Source organism: Mchenga conophoros, linkage group LG3, assembly GCF_057382185.1.
Source record: "Mchenga conophoros isolate Kocher_MC1m ecotype Shallow Benthic linkage group LG3, M_conophoros_male_GT1.1, whole genome shotgun sequence".
NCBI classification, from domain to species: Eukaryota; Metazoa; Chordata; class Actinopteri; order Cichliformes; family Cichlidae; genus Mchenga; species Mchenga conophoros.
In genome coordinates, this window is record NC_140528.1 from 62,887,795 (window position 1) to 62,907,398 (window position 19,604).

Consider the following 19,604-nt stretch of genomic DNA (forward strand, 5'->3'; position numbering starts at 1 on the left):
TTTGTCAGTGAAGCTGTAACATGAAGCAGAGCAGGGGAAAACAGAGCAGTTTCATGAAGATGGCTTTCGCGTGAAGCTCTCGGACCTGCCGGCTGTGTGTGGGAAGCAGGAGCTTTGTTTAAGAGGCATTTTTCTTTCATGAACGTCCTTTTTCTGATTTTTGGTTTTTTTTGGCTCATTTATTGTGGCAGCGTATCAGCCCGTGCTTATACAGTCCTCACTCCTCCTCTGACTCCATCTCTCTCCTCCCCCTCGTTTGCCCTCACTCCATAAGCCTCTTGACCTGTGTTTTGCATAAATACAGTATATATATTCACTCCTTTTCTCTCTCTCCCTCTCTTTCTCTCTTCCTCCCTCCCTCGCTGCCTCCAGAGGTGCGTTCGGATACTGTTCCAGGACGGGGAGCGGAGCGCCGTGCGGACGTTGCAGTGGAGAGCCGGGGAGACGAGCCAGGCCCTGGCGCAGCTGTGTGCCGCCACCTTCGGAGTGTCCGACCCGCAGCAATACACCCTGTACTGGCGCAGCGGCGGCGAGATGAGGGCCCTGCCGCCCCAGGCCCAGCCCCAGGACCTGGCCAGCCACAGCGAGGGAGGCCCCTCGCTCTCCTACCTGAGGACCGACCACGACTTCAGCAAGATGCGGCGGCTCACCAGGGGTGGCGCCGTGGACCTGAGCGAGTCGGTGTGTGAGGAGTGAGTGGGAGGCATAGAGGAGGAAGGAGGAGGAAGGAAGGAAGGAAGGAAAGGAAGGAGGAGGAGGAGATGGATGGTGGCTCTTGCTTTCTCTCTCTCTTTCTCTCTCTTGTTCTGTCTCTTTTCTCTCTCCGACGGTGTGTTGTGTCTCGTCGTGGGTCGGGACTTTTTCGTGACAAACTGCAGCCCTTCTCCAGACCAGGAGCAGAGCTTTAAAACAAACAAACAAACAAACAAATGGTAAACTCTTCCCTAAATGGACCGACGTGCAGAACAGAGCAGGACCAACGTAGGGGAGTGTTGCCAAAAAGTTGTACCATGTACCACTCAGTGTGGCTGCTAGTGTAAAGGAGTGTGCTGCTTGTGACAATGGAAAATGTGTAATAAATGGATTTTGGTTGTTATTTGAAACATGAACCCAGAGTTATACCACGAAGCGATTACATCATTAAAAACAAAACAAAAAAAAACATGTGAAGAGGCTCGAATCCAAAGACAAATTCTGTGAGACTACTGTTGCCTGGAAACTAATCACTTCCTGCGAGCGCGCGCCGCAAGAAGGCAAATAGTCCACCGCGGTGATGTAACCCTTCCACTGTATAGTTCTGGGTGAAAATTGGATATTTTATTACTTTTTTGGGGGGGTTTTGCTCCTTTTATGTGTAAATGTCTGCAGATTGATTGCTGGATGGAACTATGCTGTTAAAAGGTGGGGGTACGAGGCTTTCTGTGCCCCCCTCCCTCCCTTCCCCCCACCCCAGTGACAAAAAAGGGGAGATGTGTGATAGCCACGACCAAACCTCAATACCAAAGGGACGAAAAAAGAAGATAAAAGAAAGGCCATCTTGTGACACAACAGCTGTTTGCTTTGAAAGAAATCATGAGGGAAGCTTTAAATCAGCTGTTTATTTTTAGGCTCCCCCACAAAGACTATTTTATTTTTACTTCCTGAAGAGAAAAAAAAAGGAAAGCAAAGAAGAAGAAGAAGCTCTTCTCCCAGCTTGCGTATTCTATTTAATGGTTTTGGCAGGTGGAGTAATGGGCAAGTAGGAGGGAAGTGATAGAAAGGCATCATCTCTCTCTGTTTTTAAACCAAGTGAGGGAAGAAAAAAGACGGAAGCGCATCACATCCACACACCAGGACAACAGATTTTACTGAATGACTCGCGAATGTATTTAAAATCTCTCTCAGTGTTTATTCCTTTTCAGAACTGCATCCGTTTCATGTTTCGATTCACCGCTTTTGAGTTCTACTGTTGGCCGAGCCTGTTTTTCTTTCTTTTTGTTATAAGCGGACTGAGAGGACAGTCTGACCAATAAAACCGGGAGCCTCGCGGCGACTGGTAGAATGTAAATGTGCACGTCGCCAGCCTCTTGGTGACTTCCTGCTGCAAGTCATCACTATCGACTCACTGTTCGACTCAGTGTCGTTATCGATGATCATTATTGTGTGTATTTAAAACTTTGAATAGTTGAATTTGTTGGGTAGATATCGAACCTAAACATGTGGACATTCCAACATTTCTGGAGTTTTTGGATCAGCCGAGTCGGGGGAGGGGAGGAGGTTCAGTTTTGAGATGTGTTTTGAACATTATTGCATGCTTTTTTCATTTTAACGCGAAGGTTCTGCGAATGTGGCGTGCGCGTATGTGTGCGTGTACGTGTGCGTGTATGTGTGCGTGAAGCATGTGTTCATTGTGAGAGCTCACTATTTCTTTTCAGTGTAAAAACACATGACTGTATTTTGTCAGGTAACTCAGTATCGCAATAAAAAAAATTGCAATATCCGTTCGCCGTGTGGTTACGGTGAGTGAAGTGCTGGAGTGGGGTTGGGAGTGTTGACGGGTGCAGATTTAACCACCAGATGGCAGCAAATACTAACACTGTCATTTCACACCTTCACATTAATTTCTTACTGACTTTGAGTGTTGAGACTTATCATTGACTATTTAGTAATTCATGTATTAATCCATTAATTAACCCATTAAGCCAAGTCCTGCTTTTGGATTTATTATCATGTTATTTAAAAGGTCTCATGGAAAAAAAGATTAAATTATATTTTTTAAATGAAAGGCACTAACATCTGCACTCATTGGTCACTAGTACCAGGTTGGAGCCCTGTTTTCCTTCAGAGCTGCTTTAATACTTCATGGCACAGATTCCTCGGGAATGTCGGTCCATGTTGACATGACAGCATCACACAGTTGGTGCTCATCCATGATGAGAATCTCCTCTTCATCCACATCCCAAAAGTGCTCTGTCGGCCTGAGATCTCGTGGCTGTGGAGGTCATTTGAGTTCAGTGGACCCATTGTCATGTTCAAGAAACCGGTTTCATCTGAGCTTTGGGACATGGTGTGTAGCAGCAATAAGGAGATGCTGCACTGTGGCCATAAAGGGATGGACATGGTCAACATCAGGCTGTGGGGTTTAAATGATGCTTAGTTTGTACTAAGGAGCCCAAAGTGTGCCAACAAAATATTCCCCCATGCACCTCGAGCCTGAAACATTAATGAATCCACATTTGTTCCAAATTCTGACCCTCCTTTCCAAAAGTCAGAGCAGAGCTTGATACACATCAGACTAGGTAACACATTTCTCATCATCTGTTGTCCAGTTTGAATTGTAGCCTCAGTTTTGTGTTCTTAGCAGACAGGAGTGGCACCCGGTGTGGCCTTCTGCTGATGTAGCACATCTGCTTCCAAGGCCAGTGTGTTGTGGATTCAGAGATGCGCTTCTGCATACCTTACTTACTTACTTACTAAGCAATCTGGCCTATTCCTCTCTGACTTCAGGCCTGAACAAGACATTTTTACGCAGAGATCTGCTGCGCACCGGATATTTTCCTTTTTTTTTCAGACTGTACTCTTTAAACCACAGAGATGTTTTTGTGGGAAAATCCTAATAAATCACCAGTTTCTGAAATACTCAGACCAACAACCATGACACATTCAAAGCCACTTAAGTCACATTTCTTCCTCATTCTGATGCTCAGTTTGAAGTTTTGCAGGTTGTCTTCATCATGTCTATATAGCTGAATGCATTAGCTTGTTGCTATTTGATTGGCTGATTAGTTACTTGCAGCAATGAGCAGCTGAACTGGTGTACCCAGTTAAGACAGTGTATGTACCCAATATTATATATATGAGAGAAGTAACAGGTCACATTTTGCATCATTTTTCATTGCTTACAGCAAGGAATATGTACAATAAAAAACAATTCTGTTTGACATTTATTAAAAAACAAAAAAAACAAACAAACCCACAGATAAATTCTTTACAGGGTTTTTGTTCCACTCAGAACATTCAAATGTTCAGCCTGTATTTGCCAGTCCATTGAACATTTATTTTTACAGATAATAAGAAGAATCTCTCAGAACGGGAGGAGCAACAAATCAGGAATCAAACTGGGACCGAGGCAAAATGAGCAGCACCAAAGGGCGGAAACACAGGTGTTATAACAAAGGCCAAACTATAAATACACTGAGAAGTGACAAACAGGTGAGGAACGAGATGCAGGTGAGAGTAACACACAATCAGTCACAGTCGGGGCTTTGGGGAGGGCAGACTGGAAGCTATACTAACATTCACAGTTAAACAGATAAAAATAACCCCAGAGACCTACACAGACCCGCATACACACTGAACAAGTCAGGAGTAAGGAAACACAAAGGGAGGAACAACCAGGAACCCTCGGGAGGCTGCCACTAATAATAATAATAATATACATCAACCAAAACTAAGATTAAAGTGCAGGGAAAAAAGCACAAAAGACCTAAACTAATAGTTTATATGAGCCAATAATAAAAGTTAAACTTTTGATAATAACAATAAGCTAACACCACCAACCATATAAACAGAGTAAAGAAAAGAGGATCCCTGTGATTAGATGCCAAGCTAGCCAAAGTAAAAACTAGGCAAGTTTTGTGCTTGAGGAAGATCTTTGACTGTAATCTATTTTTGATTAAATCAAGTTTAGCGAGTAAACTTTACTGACAAATATTTCTAAGAAACAGTAGCAAACAGGTTACTGTTTGGTTGGCATAATGTGGAGTCCCAAAATGAATTAGTAATAGAGTTTAACAAAATCATTTAATTTCGGCTTTACATTTACGTCATTTTTATCCAAATATTCATGTTTTTGTGTTATAATAGCCTTGTGAGTATTGCACAAGAATAAATTAGGTCTCAGTTAAGATAAAATGTTAAGTTTTTTTCTGTATTTTTTTAAATGGTCTTCAACAATAGTCCTCCAGACTTTCTAAAGGTTTTTCAAAGACTTCCTTTCAGGGAGGCATGTGACTGGCATGTTCAGACTGTGCTGAAGAATAAAGGTGGTCACACCAAATGTTGACTTTCAAGCCTTATAGAACTTTAATACTTTGTTTTGGCCTCCTTTTCTGAGTTTGTATATACATTTGCACATGTTTCAATACATTGCTGGATCTATTTCCATTTTTTCAGTAACATATAAAAAAATGAAGGGTGACTCAAAACTTTTGCACAGTACTGAAGCACAGATCTATTAGTTTTAAAAAGGTTAAATAAAACATAAACTTGCTATTAATGCAACAAATAAATTCCTGAAATTTTTTAACTTTAGTCATCAAAGTTTCATCAAACGGTCCAAAGAACATGACCTGGATAAGCGAGCACCTACACCGTCCAAAAAACTGTTATATTTAGAACAGTATGTAGAAGCTGAAAAAACCTAAATTGTGTTTTTAATGATAAAACTTGTAATTTTGCTCAGTTAAAACTGTTTTGAATAGAGATGAGACTGTGAGAGGTACGGAGTTAATATTTAAAAGTACAAAACCTAGTTCATATTTTCCTCATTTTTAATTTGTGTTTTTAAAATTCTGTTTAACTCAGTTTTATTTTATCTGACTCCACCTCCCAGCTTCTGCAGCACTCCCAGGCCTTTCTCCTGGTATTCTTGTCTAGTCATCCAGAAGGATTCTTTGTCTTTCATGATGTTAGCCAGCACAGCACCGCCCATGAACACCATGTGTTTTCTCCTGGGAGGGTCCTCGATTCGGATCTTGAACTTCTGCAAGGGTGAAGAGAAAAGTCAGGAGAGGTCATTAAAACACAGAGCCCTGATATATAAGTACAACAATTCTTTCCTTTAAGCCTTTTTTTATATTCTGTGCTGCTACGAAGAAAACTGCTAAAAGAGAAACGACCTCAGTAATGAGGTTAACAAAATAAACTTTCAATTTCTAGATATGTATTTAATTAATATGACAAATGTCACACTTTATTGGTTTGGCTTTAAAACAACAAAAAGTAAATGCATTTTGGTATTTGTAATAAAATAGCCCAAACTTATTTTTAATACAAAGAAAAAGAGATAACATAACCTTAAATGTTGCAGAGCGTCAAATGTGGAATTCAAACTGAGCTTTTTCTAAACTTTTAACTCATAAAGATATTTAAATTCAGAGAGTTAATATCACAGCCAAACTGGACCTGCTGTGGAAAAACCTGCATGCAAGTAGCCCTCAGGTTCAGTGAATAAAACAGAGCATCTATATGAATGCCTGGTGACATTTATTAAATAACTGGAAAATGTATTCTATAAACATTTCGTCAGCTCATGATACAGATGACACTGATCATCAGTAACATTATATTTATGCAAATGCACTGAAGAACGCCTTACAGGCTCTTAATCGAATCCATTCTCTACTGACATTAATATGAAAGCTCTTACTGATAGTTTCTCAGTGTCTCCCTTGAGCACTCTTTCCAGGTAGAGCTGCTTGATCTCCCTCTCGAGCCTGGATGGGAGGCCCGGGTACATGGTGGTCCCCCCGGACAGAACAATGTGCTTATAGAAGTCGGCCCTGGATGGGAAAGCAGACGAGAGACGGACCTGATCAAGGCGTGTTTGCAGTAGTTCAGCTTCATTAATTAGAGAAAAGTGAGGGAGGAGGATTGGACCTGAGGTCAATGTCTGCAGCCTGGATGGTGTTAAACAGCAGCTCGGCTACTCCAGCTCCCTCCACGTTGATGAGATGAGGCTGGAAAAGAGCTTCAGGAGCCCCGAATCGTTCTCCGCCCACCTTCACCTGCCTGCCATCAGGAAGCTGCACAAATGAGAGGAATCGGTTATTTTTTCTGCCGTTTCTCGACTTTAGGAGGCAGAATAAATTAAAGCTTGCTCCAACGTACTGTGAATGTCTCCACCAGGTAAGTGGTCTCTGTGGCCAAATGCTGCTCTTGCTCAATGTTGTATGCCACATAGCAGAGCTTCTCCTTCAGCATGCGCACGGTCTCAAAGTCAGCAGTGTGGTTGAAGGCGTAGCCGCGAAGTAGCAGGAGCTGATGGGAAGAACATTTTTTTCACACATATGTTTGCTGTGAAATTGTACATATACTTTCCTTACACTAAAAAAAACCCAACTCTTTGCCCGATCACTGATCTTTCCAGCTCACCTTAATGAGGTAGCGTGTGACATCACGTCCTGCGATGTCCAGCCTGCGTGTAAGGTGGGGCAAAGAGAAGCCCTCGTACACTGGACAGATGTGGGTGACGCCGTCTCCTGAGTCAACTACAACACCGGTAAGCAAACCTGTGGACAGAGTCATTTAACAAAGCGGGAGTTAAAACTGACCAAATATCCAGTCAATTGCACCGTTAACAGCAGGTCAGGATTTAAACCCTTTATTTTTGTGCAGCGTGTCGCGCCCTCTCACCCTGAGCGTACAGAGTGAGCACGGCCTGGATGGCCACGTAGATGCCGTAGAACTGGTACTTCTCAAACATGATTTCAGCGATTTTCTCGCGGTTTTTGGTCGGGTTCATGGGCGGCTCAGTCAGTAGGATCTTGGATAGAAAACATACACAAACTCAATAATAATCTAGTCCTTGTACAGTTTTTTTTTCCATTCATTTCCGTCTTTGTCTGTCTTACACGGGTTCATACCTTGCATTCTTTTGGGTTGATGTCCAGGCATTCTGAGCCAAAGGTGTAGTCCCACAGGTGGAGCATGTCCTCCCAGCAGCGCACCATGCCATTCTCCATGGGGTAGGACATCTCTAGCATGGAGCGACACTCGCTGGCCTCTTCTCCCACCATTAGGTCCTGGTGGAAAAGATGACAGGGACAGGAAATATTAATGGTTTTGTTTTTGCTCTTCTTTGTCTGACCTACAACAAAGTATAGGTTTAATAAATAATAATAAAAAAGCATCAGTTTGATTTTTGTTGTTTCTGTTGAAACGTTTTAAATATACTGTATAAAATATTAAGTTACAAACATGCACATCCATACACAAGTACAAATATAAGACAGCTATCCTGGGAAACCTGGTGTTTCAAGTGAACACTAAATAAAAAATCTATGAAAACGTGATGTTTATTACACAACAGCTTGCCTTAATTTGTTTACTTATTTATTTGTACCAATGACCTTTTCATGCTTTCTCTGCTCCGATCCTGCAGGGATTATCAGGTTAAAAGGTCTGAATGATCTCAGGTTACACGAGTCTATGAACTCAACAGTCTCAGCATCTTAGGAAGCTAGCAGGTGTGCACTTCTAAGACGCTTTAAGCTGAGACACAGGAAGTTGATGAGAACCAGAGATACAGATGATCAAGTCTCAGGATGTGTATCTAGATCTTATAGATGGCTACACCAATCAGCTGCAGCATTAAAACCATACAATTTCTTTCATTTATCGAGTCAAAGGTCGCTGGAGCCTATCTTAGTTGTCACATGGTGGGACACAGGGTACACCCTGGATATGCCACCAATCTGGCACTGGGGTAACAAACACTCCACATTCAGAGGCTCCAGACACCACTGTGCCATCTCGAACATTAAAACCACCTGAGTAATATAGTGCAGGTCCCTGTATTGCTGCCAGAAAAGCTCTGACTTTTCTAGACGTGGACCTTGAGAGTCCTGTGGGTTACTGGGTGGGACCATTGTGGTTGTAGTCTATGTTTTGGCTATTTATTATGTTCTTAGTAGTAGTTTTTGTGGTGTTGCAGGGCCCCTTATCCTTCTTGGGAATGCTGTAGTGCTTCGACACCAGGTTTCTCAATAGAGCACTAAACTGTAATAGGATGACTCACCTGGTTTTAATGCTGTTTGCTTTTAATAGAACTCTGCACACAGTAGATGTAATTTCCCCATTTCCCTTTATTTCATCTTTTTTTAATGCTCCATTCTGACTTTAGGTTAACTGAAAGACCCATGTGTAGTCCTTTCATTTACATCAATCTTACCTTTATCTCGATGTTGCCCACTCTGGCGGATGATCGTATGATTGGCCGGCCCACCAGGGCCGGGAAGATGTGCTTTGGGAAGTTGGAGCCGGCAAAACCACACTTGACAAACTGCACAGGGATGTGAAAATGAAACTGAGAGCCAGTTTGTGTTTGTGTAGCCCTGCATTAGGGTTAAACGTATTAATTGTACTCTTGCACTAAAAGCCTTTTGTGCAGGTAAAATTCCATTCATAAATCAGGTTTGTTCCTTTTAATCTGATGCTGGGATTAATCTGCCTCCAAGGACCTGACCTAGAGTGTATTACTGTAATGCATTTAACAAATTGTTTCTTATTTAACAGACAGTGGCGAGAGCAATTTCATCACGTTTACTGGCACTCATTTGGAAAGCACACACACATTGCTTTCCAAATGTATGTGTGTGTGTGTGTATATATATATATATATATTTACCAAATTTCCCATGCTTTCCTAACTGCTATAACTACTCCTCCTACTACACTGTCTTAACTTGTCCATGTGGGCACAGACACACATTCCTTAGCCTGGAGGGATGCAATGCATTCCTAACAGGGGTAAAAACATGACTGTTTCTGGTTGCAGCAGGTAAAGTCTGTCAATGCGCATCTTCCTCCGGAAATCAACCACTGAGTGCCACTTCTGTGATTTTATCTCCTCTGATAAGTCTCTCTTCCTGGTTTTTGTCCAATGTCTGCTCACTTCAAAGCACCACAGCCATTTATGGTGGTGTGCGCATTCTGAAGGCAGGAGTGACAAGTCCAGACAGATGTGGAATCACACAGCAGTGCACTTTGTCTCACACCCAGGACTTCTTCACATATTTGCCATTAAATGATCCAGATGATTGACAATAAAACAAATAAGATATTTTGATGCAAAAGGTTACTTTGCATCAAGATATCTTAAAAAGACATGCAGTTAACATGATTAGTAATATTTTTCACGCTAAAACTAAATGCTAATGGAAAGAAAAATAAAAGACAACATCCAGCACTGTTAACAGGATATCTGACTATGTGGTAATATGACTGTTTGACTTACCCCTGTCCCATTGTCACTGACCACCACTTTCCTCCCCTGGCTGTCCATTCTTAATTAATATTGCAAAAATCAAAATACCCCCACCCGTCTGCACAGGAACCTCACTGACACACAGCCGATTGTGTGTTATGTGCAGCCCTAAGATTGCACATAAGTGTAGCAGTGGCTAAAAAGTGACAGGTCTGTTTTGCTGCTCCTTCTGGTGTGGGTGGGATTACTGAGCGTGACAACACCCATTTTTGTGGTCAGGCAGGAAGAAGAACTATTCTACACTGTGTTGTTATGAGATAAGAAAAGAGGAATTTACACAAACATGTGACTGACATTTTGCACATTTTGCATTTCACTTACCTCTAAATGTCCTTTAGTCACAGCTGAGGAAACGTTTCTGTATATGTTCACTTCGAGGTTGGTAAAGAACTGTTTGTTTGTTGTTTGTTTGTTTTTGTTGCTTTGTAGCATAATACTATACAATATGTTGGAGGTCTGATATTTATTAAGATGTACTATATACCATTCGTTCATTTTTTTAAAGTTACACATCCAATATCTGAGTAGTTTTAACCTATAACAGCCTGACGGTGCAGAACTTTTTGAATGGCAGCAGCATGTTTTCTGTCAGTGCTGACATAGTTTTAAACTGAAATTACAGAGCAACATATGATTAAAAGGTATAGTTTAAATGACTATTTGTGTTGTTATCTTTAATAACAAGATAAAAACAGTAAATCATTTGTAATTTCCCAAATTTCAGCAATTTCACAACATTTAGCGTGAATCCAAATTATGGGTGAGTGCAAGAAGAAACCCGTTTTAATATTTTACCTTTTTTTGTTTGTTTTGTAATCCCTGTAATGACATGGCTCCTTTCTGCTCGTCATGCAGCTTGCTTAGCTTCTACTTTCAACTTCTTATAGGTTTAGGGTAAAAAAAAACGTCTATTTCCGGCCGCCATCTTTGTTTAGTTTGAGAACCTCATCTACAGAGGAGCAAGTCTTTTTTGTGAAAGACAGACAGCATTTGTTCCTGGTAAGTCAGGTAAGTCTCTCCAAACAACATTTCAACATATATATTTTTTATGGAAGCTGCAGACATTTGTGAATTGTGCCTTTCTCTTCAGAAACCTATGCTAGCATGGTGTCTGTTAGTATAAGAGTTAGCTAGTACTATCTAGCTAACTCTTATAGCTTATAAGAGTGGTGACTTGTTAGAATAGTACAAGTTCTATCTATCTATCTATCTATCTATCTATCTATCTATCTATCTATCTATCTATCTATCTATCTATCTATCTATCTATCTATCTATCTATCTATCTATCTATCTATCTATCTATCACAGATGGCTGTATAAACTGTCATGTGAAAAAGACCATTTCCACAGTACCCCCTCACTGCTTTCATGGGAATTTAGAGGGCTGGTATCAGCCACGTGCTGCAGATCAATTGCATTTGACTAATTGATCAAGAGCATTTGTGAGCTCCTCTCTAAAAGCAGAAGTTTTGGCATTTTGTTGGGCTGCAGCATACATGTGTGTAACATAATGCCTTTATCTTCCCAGCAAAAAGCCACTACAATGCTCACAGTTATTTTAAAACGACCTACAGCTACATCTCAGAGTCTGCAGGTCTCAGTTAGCATTTTAAATGTTCAATTAGACAAACTTTTGATAAGAATGGGCTGTTTGGAAAATCATGGCAGCACAGGTTAAGTTTGCAAAATTGCATGTGAACAAATCAGATGAGACCAAAGTGCAGATGTTTGGCTGTGATGCACGGCACCACAAATCGAAACCAAACACAGCATATCAGCTCAAACACCTCATGCACAGTGATGGAGGGGTGATGGTTTAGGCTTTGCAGCCACAGCACCTGAACACGTCGCAGTCACCGAGTCAAATTCCTCTGTTTATTAAAGTATTCTAGAGTCAAATGTGAGGTCATCTGTCCAACAGCTAAAGCTTGGCTGAAACTGTGTCATGCAACAGGACAATGATGTCAAACAGAGAAGCAAATCTACAACAAATAGTCTGAAAAAATAAAAGAATCAAAGGGCTGCAATGGTCCAAAGTCCAGACCTCAACCTGATTGAAATACTGTGGTGAGACAGAGAGCTGTGCGTAAATGACTGAACCGATGCCGTGTTGTAAAGATGAGTGGGCTAGAATTTCTCCACAGTGATGCGAGAGACTGATAAGTCACACAGAAAATGATTGCTTCAAGTTATTATTAACATAACTACATAAGTCCTGGTATTGCAATTGTAACTGTAACCCACTGCAGAGTAGTTTAAAAAACTCTAAATTTTTACACCTTATATTAATATGATACTTAAAGGCGTATTCAACAGGCTATATCTGATTCTTTGTAAGCCTTGAGTAAATCTGTGGCTTCATGCTGATTTTGTTTGGTGAAAAAAGCTCAAGCCTTTTGATATTGAAGGTGATTTAAAGAAAGACAAACAGTGTATTCATACTGATCATAGCTAAAAAGAGACTGCATCGCTTTGGATAAAAATAGGTTCATTTATTTACACAAAACATTACAAAATACACATTTATCATTGAAACGATACTTTATGAGAAATGATGGTCGTTAAGAAAGACGGCAAACAGTAGGCCTTTGCGTGTGTCGTTGTCATGAGGACAGTCTCATGCCTGATTAGGTCTCACTGTTCTCAGATGTAATAGGCACATTGAGTTAAGACCGACGAGTGTGTTTTATTCTCTCTGATTCCTCTTTCACCTCTGCTTTGGCTCCTGCAGGAATTCGTCATCATCAGAGCAGCTCAGGAGCATTTCCAGCAGATTTCGATCAGCGAAAAAGGTAAAACAGCCCACAATGACATGGTTTGTATTTTAAGCAGCATGTGTGCACGGGTGATGAGTTACAGTTCAGTCGCTCTAAACGCGTTGCTTGTTATTGCATTGCAAAACAGTGATGCCCTTAGTTCCATTTTAAGGCAGTGAAATGTGTTGAGTTGGTACGTCCCTATGTTAACATGCAAACTGCAGCGCAGCAAGACAGATTTTGTACATTTACTGGCTGTTTTTAATTTTAATAAATTTGCCTTTATCATCATTAAGTGTGCCACCACTGGCAGCTGTGCATTTTTTGGATGTAATTTTTCAGGAGTGATAAAACTGTAACACTGTGTGGGGACGTCTCTGCCAGTTCTAGGGGATTTTCACAGTTTGTTTTTGGTTCTTATCTGAAGATAATCAAATGAAACAATGTGCGTGTTAACATACTGACATACAGTAACAGCCTGCACAAGGCATTTTTCTTTTTGTAGCTTCCATAAAAACTGAGAAATTTTTCTCTACCAAAATAGCATTCAACCTTAAAATATTAATATTCACAATCTCTTCTAAAGCTCATAGGATGATCTCTACAAATACTTCGCCTGAGAGTTTGAAACTCAACTGGATGTTTATCTTTTTACAGCACTGAGTCACATTAAACTAATACATAACAGTCAGAGTCATGTGCCATGGTGCTTTTTTTTAAGTGCATATCTTTACTTTGTCCACTCACATCCACGACAAGTGGTCTCATCTTGCCCTCCTCCCACCGAGAACAGCTCTAATGTGTCCGCAGTCACGCTGAAAGTTCAAGTGTCTTTGTAAGTGTGTCTGGGTCTGATCACAGACAGTAGTAAGAGTCTGCCCGTCTGCGACAGAGAGTCCCTCGTCTCAAGACTCAAACTCGCTGTCGCTGCTGACGGAGATCTCCGGGGTGGAGGCCCCGGTTCCTCTGGGCTCGGGCTCTGTGCTGCAGTCGCTGGCCTCGGGGCTGCCCGGGTGGCGAGGGGAGGCGGGCAGCAGGCGGGGGTGATGGTGGTGTCCCTGGAGGGAGCCGTTGGGAGAGCTTTCAGAGGGCAGGAGGGAAGGATCCTGCTGCAGCCTGCATCAGGGGACAGAAAAGAGAAGAAGAGTGAGAAGTCTTGTTTTTAAGAGTGCGAGTGTCGGAGCTGATCTTCAGACAAGTACAGCCACTTCACCTAATTAGTCTCTTTAACTTGACTAAACAGGGTTTCTCTCTCTTTCTGAGTCATAACTTGTATAAAATGTGGAATTTCTGAGATACCTGTTCTTTGCTGAGGCAGCTCTGTCTCTTTGCCGGCGGTTCTTGAACCAGTTCCCGACTTGCGTAGGTGTGAGCCCGGTGGCCTGGGCCAGGTGGCGTTTCCTGGACGGATTAGGATACGGATCTTGGAGATACCACTCTCGTAGCAAACTGCGAGTTCTTTCCTGGGTAAGAATTAAAATGATGTGGATCATTAAAGACTCTACGTGTCTCATATGACGGATCAACCGAAGGTGACGACAATAAAGTGGTTAGTGTTATTTTAATATCATCCTATTAAACCGCAATAATCACTCTTATATGATACCTGGTATAATCACATTAGTCCGGATTTATAAATAGATAAACACAATCTACATTAGAAGCACACATAACAATGTTTATCCACTAAATTGGATCATGCTAAGTGGTTTAATAAGCTGCTGGAGAAGCTACCCCTCCTGAGGGTTGGAATTAAAGATTAACTCTGAATGATACTTCACCACCGTGCCACTAGAGGGTGCTCACACTTTCAGACACACACTTCCAAGAGGAAAAGTGCATTTTTACTTCCCCCAAACATACTATTTTGTATATTTAAAGCTGTACTTTGTATACTTTTACCGATTTGTGATTTATAAACTGCACTTTAAAAGCCAAAAATGTCGCCAAATTGCCTCCTGGGGAACTGCAACAAATCTCATGGCATCAAAATGTAACATTTTCTTTCGTTCTTTCTTTCTTTCTTTCTTTCTTTTGAGTTGAGCTTCTCTGCACATCTGGAAAGCATTGTTAATGTGTCACAAGAAAAAAGTTTTATAAATCTAACAGAAGAAGTCTTGCTGTGCAAACCAGCAGTCTGCAAGGTGTGCATTGGAAACTGTTCTCTTAAACATGGCTACAGAACAAGAAGAGGAATTTTGCTGAAACCACAATTTTAACACAGATCCACAGAGGAACTTTCCTTTTAAACACACACGCAGCTGCATCATACAGATAAGCTTAGATTAGTTTTGTCATATCTGCACAAAAACAGTTTATAATGAAATTATTCAACTTTGTTTTTTTTTAAAGTAGGAAAGTCTCAGAAATTTCTGATCTGAGGGGAAACCCATGACTCTGACCGTCATCATTTTAACAGCTCAAAGACCAGCCAGCACGAATACAACAGTCATGTTAAAAAGCCCTGATTTATTAGTTAATGTGTAGTTTGCAGAAATGTTTATGCTTGTTGTAGCAGCCTCTGATGGCACTGCAGAGTCCGTGTTTTCCCTCTGTCACCAAAAGCCACGAGAGTGAAACCACAACCCTACCTTGAAGCAGTGCGTCTTCTGCTCGCCGTCCCAGATGGTGCGGGGCAGCGGGAACTTCTTGCGGATGCGGTACTTCTCCACCGGGCCCAGGGGTCTCCCACGGAGCCTCTCTGCCTCTCGGTAATGCGCGTCCAGCCACAGGTCTTGCAGCTTGGCGTGAGACTCGCGCGTGAAACGGTGACTCTGCAGGATTTGGTAAAGAGCCTCGAAGTTCCCTCCATGAAACGCGACCAGCGCTCTGGCTCGCATTATGGACTCGTGTCGATTGAGCGCTTCCCCGGCGGAACCAGGGACGGCGGCTGGCAGGGACCAGAGGAACCGACCGAGGCGCTCGATATCCCCGGTCTCCTCCAGGTTCTCGCACACCCGAGCTACCTGGTCCGGTGTGAACATCGGCAGGGGGAACATCTCGACCTGTTGCTTCGCAGCAGCTCAGAGAAGAAGTGAAGAAGTGGCCAAAAGACGCATGAAATGCTGTATCCGTGCGTAAAGCCCCGCGCGCTCTCTGCCGCTCTCCTTTTTTCAGATGCTGCAGGTTTATTGACACTTGTCTCGATTATCTAGAGCCTGTCTTATGTAACGGAGTTTTTCCTGGTATCTGTGCAAATTGCTTCGGGGAAGCCGGTGTGAAGGGCGTAGGCTGTTCCAGGTTTAGACGAGCATAGGTAAATGAAGAAAGAGGACAAGGAGTCGGCCAGTATTTATAGCGGGATACAATTAGCATCTCTGTGGTTGTTTTGAGAAGGATTATACATCCCGGCCATTAGCCTCTTAGTGGGGGGTACTGTGTACAGAGGTGGCTGGCTGATCAGCTTGTTTGGCTTAGCCTGAGGATACATTGACTGCCAGAATGACTGCAGTGAGCAAACAAGTGAGGTTAGGTTGGTTAATCGGTGGAGATGGACCAGTGGAGTTGGAGCCCTGCTGGATGATGGGCTGGAGGAAACCTGGGCAAGAAAGGGTGCAGGCCACAAAATGGCTCAGTGTCTGAAGAGGAGGCCAATCAAGACTCAAAAAATGCAAAATAAATACAATTTTTTTGGGAGGTTTTCTGTTAAAGCTGTTCTGCCTTTATGTCACCAGTGATAGTCTGATATCTGACAGTATTTCTGCCACACACTTGGATGCCACAATGAAACCCGGATGTCCCATGATATAAAAAAAAATGTCACATTTGCCTGGACATTTGGCCCAGAGGGAATGTCGGACACAAAGCTGTAGGGATCTCCCCACCAGCTAATACCCCTGTAATTAAAGCAGACATGGTTGCACATCGGCTATCCTCTGCGACCTCTCGTCAGGCCGAGACATAATGAAAACGCCCCTGGACATCGACGTGCAGCAGAGTGACTCCAGGACATGGAATTAATGATCCGCTGCCCGGTTCAATCCTTCTGATCTCAGCAGCTCATTAATCAGTCTGAGGGCAATTCTGTTATTAATCAGGTTAAGGACCCTGAAAGCATCTGTCAGCTGCAATGCAAACATAAACTTTATCTGCACAAAGCACAACATTGAGGAAAAAGTTAGGCTGTTATATAGATGTGGAGTTAGGGTCTGCAAAAAGTTCCTCCGCAGACAGACACCGATTACTCCCTAGAGTGATTTTAACTTTGCATAAAGGTTGCAGTCAGGTGAAGGATCATCTGCTTTAAAATAAGTAGAAGGAGCTTAAATTTTTGTCTCGAACTCTGTCTAGAATAGAGATATGAGCCCAGCAGACATCAAAGGCTGAGCTATGAACATCTGGAGTCTTAACCTTGTGTTCATGTGAAACACAGACGGTCAGGCTGACACATAATTACCTTTGTGTGCACATCAAATGTGCACACAAAGTGCACAACCATGAGATTAACATGAAAATTAGCTTTGAACACCTTTTTTACAAAACAAAAAAACAAACAAAAACTAAGTTTAAAGCCTTTACTCACAAAGGTTGAATATTTTTTCCACAATTCACAACTGCAATTGTCAAAAAGTTGGGACACTGTAAAATGTAATTTTTTTATTTTAAAAAAGGTAAATTTCTCAGTTTAAACATTTGTTATTGATGTTCCCAGTGTTCTATTGCAAATAAAATGTTGTTTTATGACATTTGTAAGGTATTGCGTTCTGTTTTTATTTCCAAAACTCTGTGCCAACAGTTTTGGATTCAAGGCTTGCATATTCAGGACCCACGGCTGCAAAAGAGCAAATGTTTTATATCTTTTAAAAAATGATTATTTTGCCTTGATAAGGTACTTAAGTAATGATTTTAACCCAGTAACCTGCAACCAGCAACTGGTCAAATAAATTAAGGAAAACAAAGTAAAACTTTTTTCTTTCCTCAGTTGTTTACTTACATAACGAGTTATATTTTGATATTACAAGTATTCAGAAATGTTGTGTTTAAAACTTCAAGTGAGGTAAGAGGGAAAAAACTGAGTACTGATTAGCACTCCACGTGTAAGACACAGCAATCATCATCTATGAGATCTCATTAGATTGTGGGACCTCTACAGATTTTCTGGGACCAGCAGTGGAATGATTAGAAGAGAGGATATCTACCTCTTCAAAATTTTGACTATTGCATGAAAAACAGCTCTTACAGGGAAAAGGATAAAATCTGATCCGCCAAGGATGGAGACTGGATATGGTAAAAGACAAACAATAATTCCTGACTTAAGAACTGAAGCACAACTACAGACAGTTATGAGCCAGGTGGTCAAAAGTCACAACACGGGTCAAAGATGTAATTTCTAAAACATTTTGGACATTTTGGATTATCTAATTCTGTTTTTCCCCTACATGTTTCTCCCTATTCTGATGTTTATTCCCTTGTTAAAGAAAAAAAAAAGAAAAATTCAGAATTCAAAAGTGGCATTATATATCTGTTACGTATCTAAAAATTACATCTTTTTCCAAACTTGTCCAGAGCAAAAATGTAAATGCAGGATGAACCGATCATACATTTTTAATTGGAAAACTGATTCTTTAAAGTAACAGATATCACCATGAAGTTTCTCCAGCTTGTTACTACATTATAAAAGTTATTTTTCTAAAGGCAAGTTGTTAAAATGTGCAAATGAGGTATCTCATTAATCACACACCAATTTGCATAAATGTCAAATAAACAAAGTGTGTTAAAATAAACACCTAAATGTGTATTTGGATACTTTATTCCCAATATTCTGAATGGAGACAAAGATCCAGTTTATTAAAATGTCTTTAGCTGATTTTCCTTTAATAAGTAGTTGATTAATCTTTTAGAGGTTTTCCAGGTCTGTTCCTCAGATGCTGTTTACGAGAGTTTAGGGTATAGAAAGGGTGTAGAATTACTTTGTAAGCAGAAGGCCATCATTTGATACGTGTTAGAGCCTAAATCTAGATTAAAATACCAGGTGGGATTGGTGAGCTAATGGAAAGGTGGTTAGCTGTGTGTGTGTGTGTGTGTGTGTGTGCGCGCGTCAGGCACACTCATTGTCACAGAAAGGGGGAAATGAGCTCAGTGAAGATCATGCTCATAGTTAATCTAACCCGTCCAAGTTTCAGACATTTGACCACTGACCACCCACCCCACACACACATTCACCTTCATTAAAATAAATACCCCCCTACCCAATCTGTTTAACACTTTGAGGGCAGACTGAACCAAAATCTGCTTAAGTACTCCCAAGCCGTTAGAGCAGAATGAATAATAAGATGGAGGAATAAAAAGATTATGCATGTGTTTGTGGAGGGGAGGAGGCAGTGGGAGGCTCAGAGGGTTCATTTTATATAGTCTTAAAATAGAAAATCACTCACCGTGACTCTTTTTTTTTTTACTGTAGATACTAAAAAAGGATCATAAAATGTTGCCTCTAAACAAAACTAAGGCCTGTATCATAAAAATAACTCACAAAGTAATTAGTGCTGTACCAACACTTCACCGAGTTCTTTTGATTCCTGCATTATTGAGGCACTGCAAATTATTTAATCCCAACAGTACATGTGAAATCAGAAGTGCAGTTATTGTTTTGTAATTTTTCTTAATAAAATGCTTCCAGCTCAACTTTTATTTTAATTATATCCAACTGAACCATGTGTACATTAATGGTGATTTAGGAAACACTTTAAAAAAATCTTATTATTGGAGCTTCAACAGGAGGTCCGACTTGTTGATGTAAGGGAGGCCTTTGGCCTTTGTGGGGTGAAAAAACAATATAAACTATATATCAGAGAGACAGCAAAAACTTCAGCAGAGGCCAC

At 41.2% G+C, this 19,604-nt stretch overlaps 3 protein-coding genes across 4 annotated transcripts in view; 1 reads left to right on the forward strand and 2 right to left on the reverse strand.

Moving 5' to 3' along the window:
• The window catches only part of rin1b (Ras and Rab interactor 1b), a 43,977-nt gene extending 41,497 nt beyond the window's left edge, over positions 1–2,480 (forward strand). For both annotated transcript variants that reach the window (XM_085266262.1, XM_085266254.1), the window contains exon 12: positions 373–2,480. In XM_085266262.1, coding sequence (XP_085122388.1) covers positions 373–696 — 324 coding nt within the window. In that variant the 3' untranslated portion in view covers positions 697–2,480. The remainder of the gene's footprint in view (positions 1–372) is intronic.
• A 1,425-nt stretch (positions 2,481–3,905) lies between these two features.
• Positions 3,906–10,180, reverse strand: LOC146579939 (actin-related protein 2-A). Its single transcript, XM_085266275.1, has 9 exons — positions 9,998–10,180; positions 8,933–9,043; positions 7,626–7,784; positions 7,396–7,525; positions 7,135–7,271; positions 6,871–7,020; positions 6,640–6,785; positions 6,410–6,542; positions 3,906–5,743 (listed from the first exon to the last, which is right to left on the reverse strand). Exons 1-9 carry the CDS (start codon positions 10,043–10,045, stop codon positions 5,573–5,575), a joined length of 1,185 nt encoding a protein of 394 aa, XP_085122401.1. The 5' UTR covers positions 10,046–10,180; the 3' UTR covers positions 3,906–5,572.
• Positions 10,181–12,521: 2,341 nt separating this feature from the next.
• On the reverse strand, positions 12,522–16,036 carry six7 (SIX homeobox 7). The gene is made up of 3 exons (XM_085266287.1): positions 15,378–16,036; positions 14,086–14,249; positions 12,522–13,902 (listed from the first exon to the last, which is right to left on the reverse strand). Exons 1-3 carry the CDS (start codon positions 15,783–15,785, stop codon positions 13,692–13,694), a joined length of 783 nt encoding a protein of 260 aa, XP_085122413.1. The 5' UTR covers positions 15,786–16,036; the 3' UTR covers positions 12,522–13,691.
• Positions 16,037–19,604: the final 3,568 nt, after the last annotated feature.

What these genes read in the sequence shown, in the direction of transcription:
- LOC146579939 (XM_085266275.1), bottom strand. Translation starts at nt 10,045, where the DNA reads ATGGACAGCCAGGGGAGGAAAGTGGTGGTCAGTGACAATGGGACAGGG. An exon ending in TCAGTGACAATGGGACAGGG is followed by an intron (nt 9,044 to 9,997) that starts GTAAGTCAAACA and finishes ATCCCTGTGCAG; the next exon opens with TTTGTCAAGTGTGGTTTTGC. An exon ending in GCTCACTCTGTACGCTCAGG is followed by an intron (nt 7,272 to 7,395) that starts GTGAGAGGGCGC and finishes CTCTGTCCACAG; the next exon opens with GTTTGCTTACCGGTGTTGTA.
- six7 (XM_085266287.1), bottom strand. Translation starts at nt 15,785, where the DNA reads ATGTTCCCCCTGCCGATGTTCACACCGGACCAGGTAGCTCGGGTGTGC. An exon ending in AGAAGACGCACTGCTTCAAG is followed by an intron (nt 14,250 to 15,377) that starts GTAGGGTTGTGG and finishes ATTCTTACCCAG; the next exon opens with GAAAGAACTCGCAGTTTGCT. An exon ending in GCTGCCTCAGCAAAGAACAG is followed by an intron (nt 13,903 to 14,085) that starts GTATCTCAGAAA and finishes CCCCTGATGCAG; the next exon opens with GCTGCAGCAGGATCCTTCCC.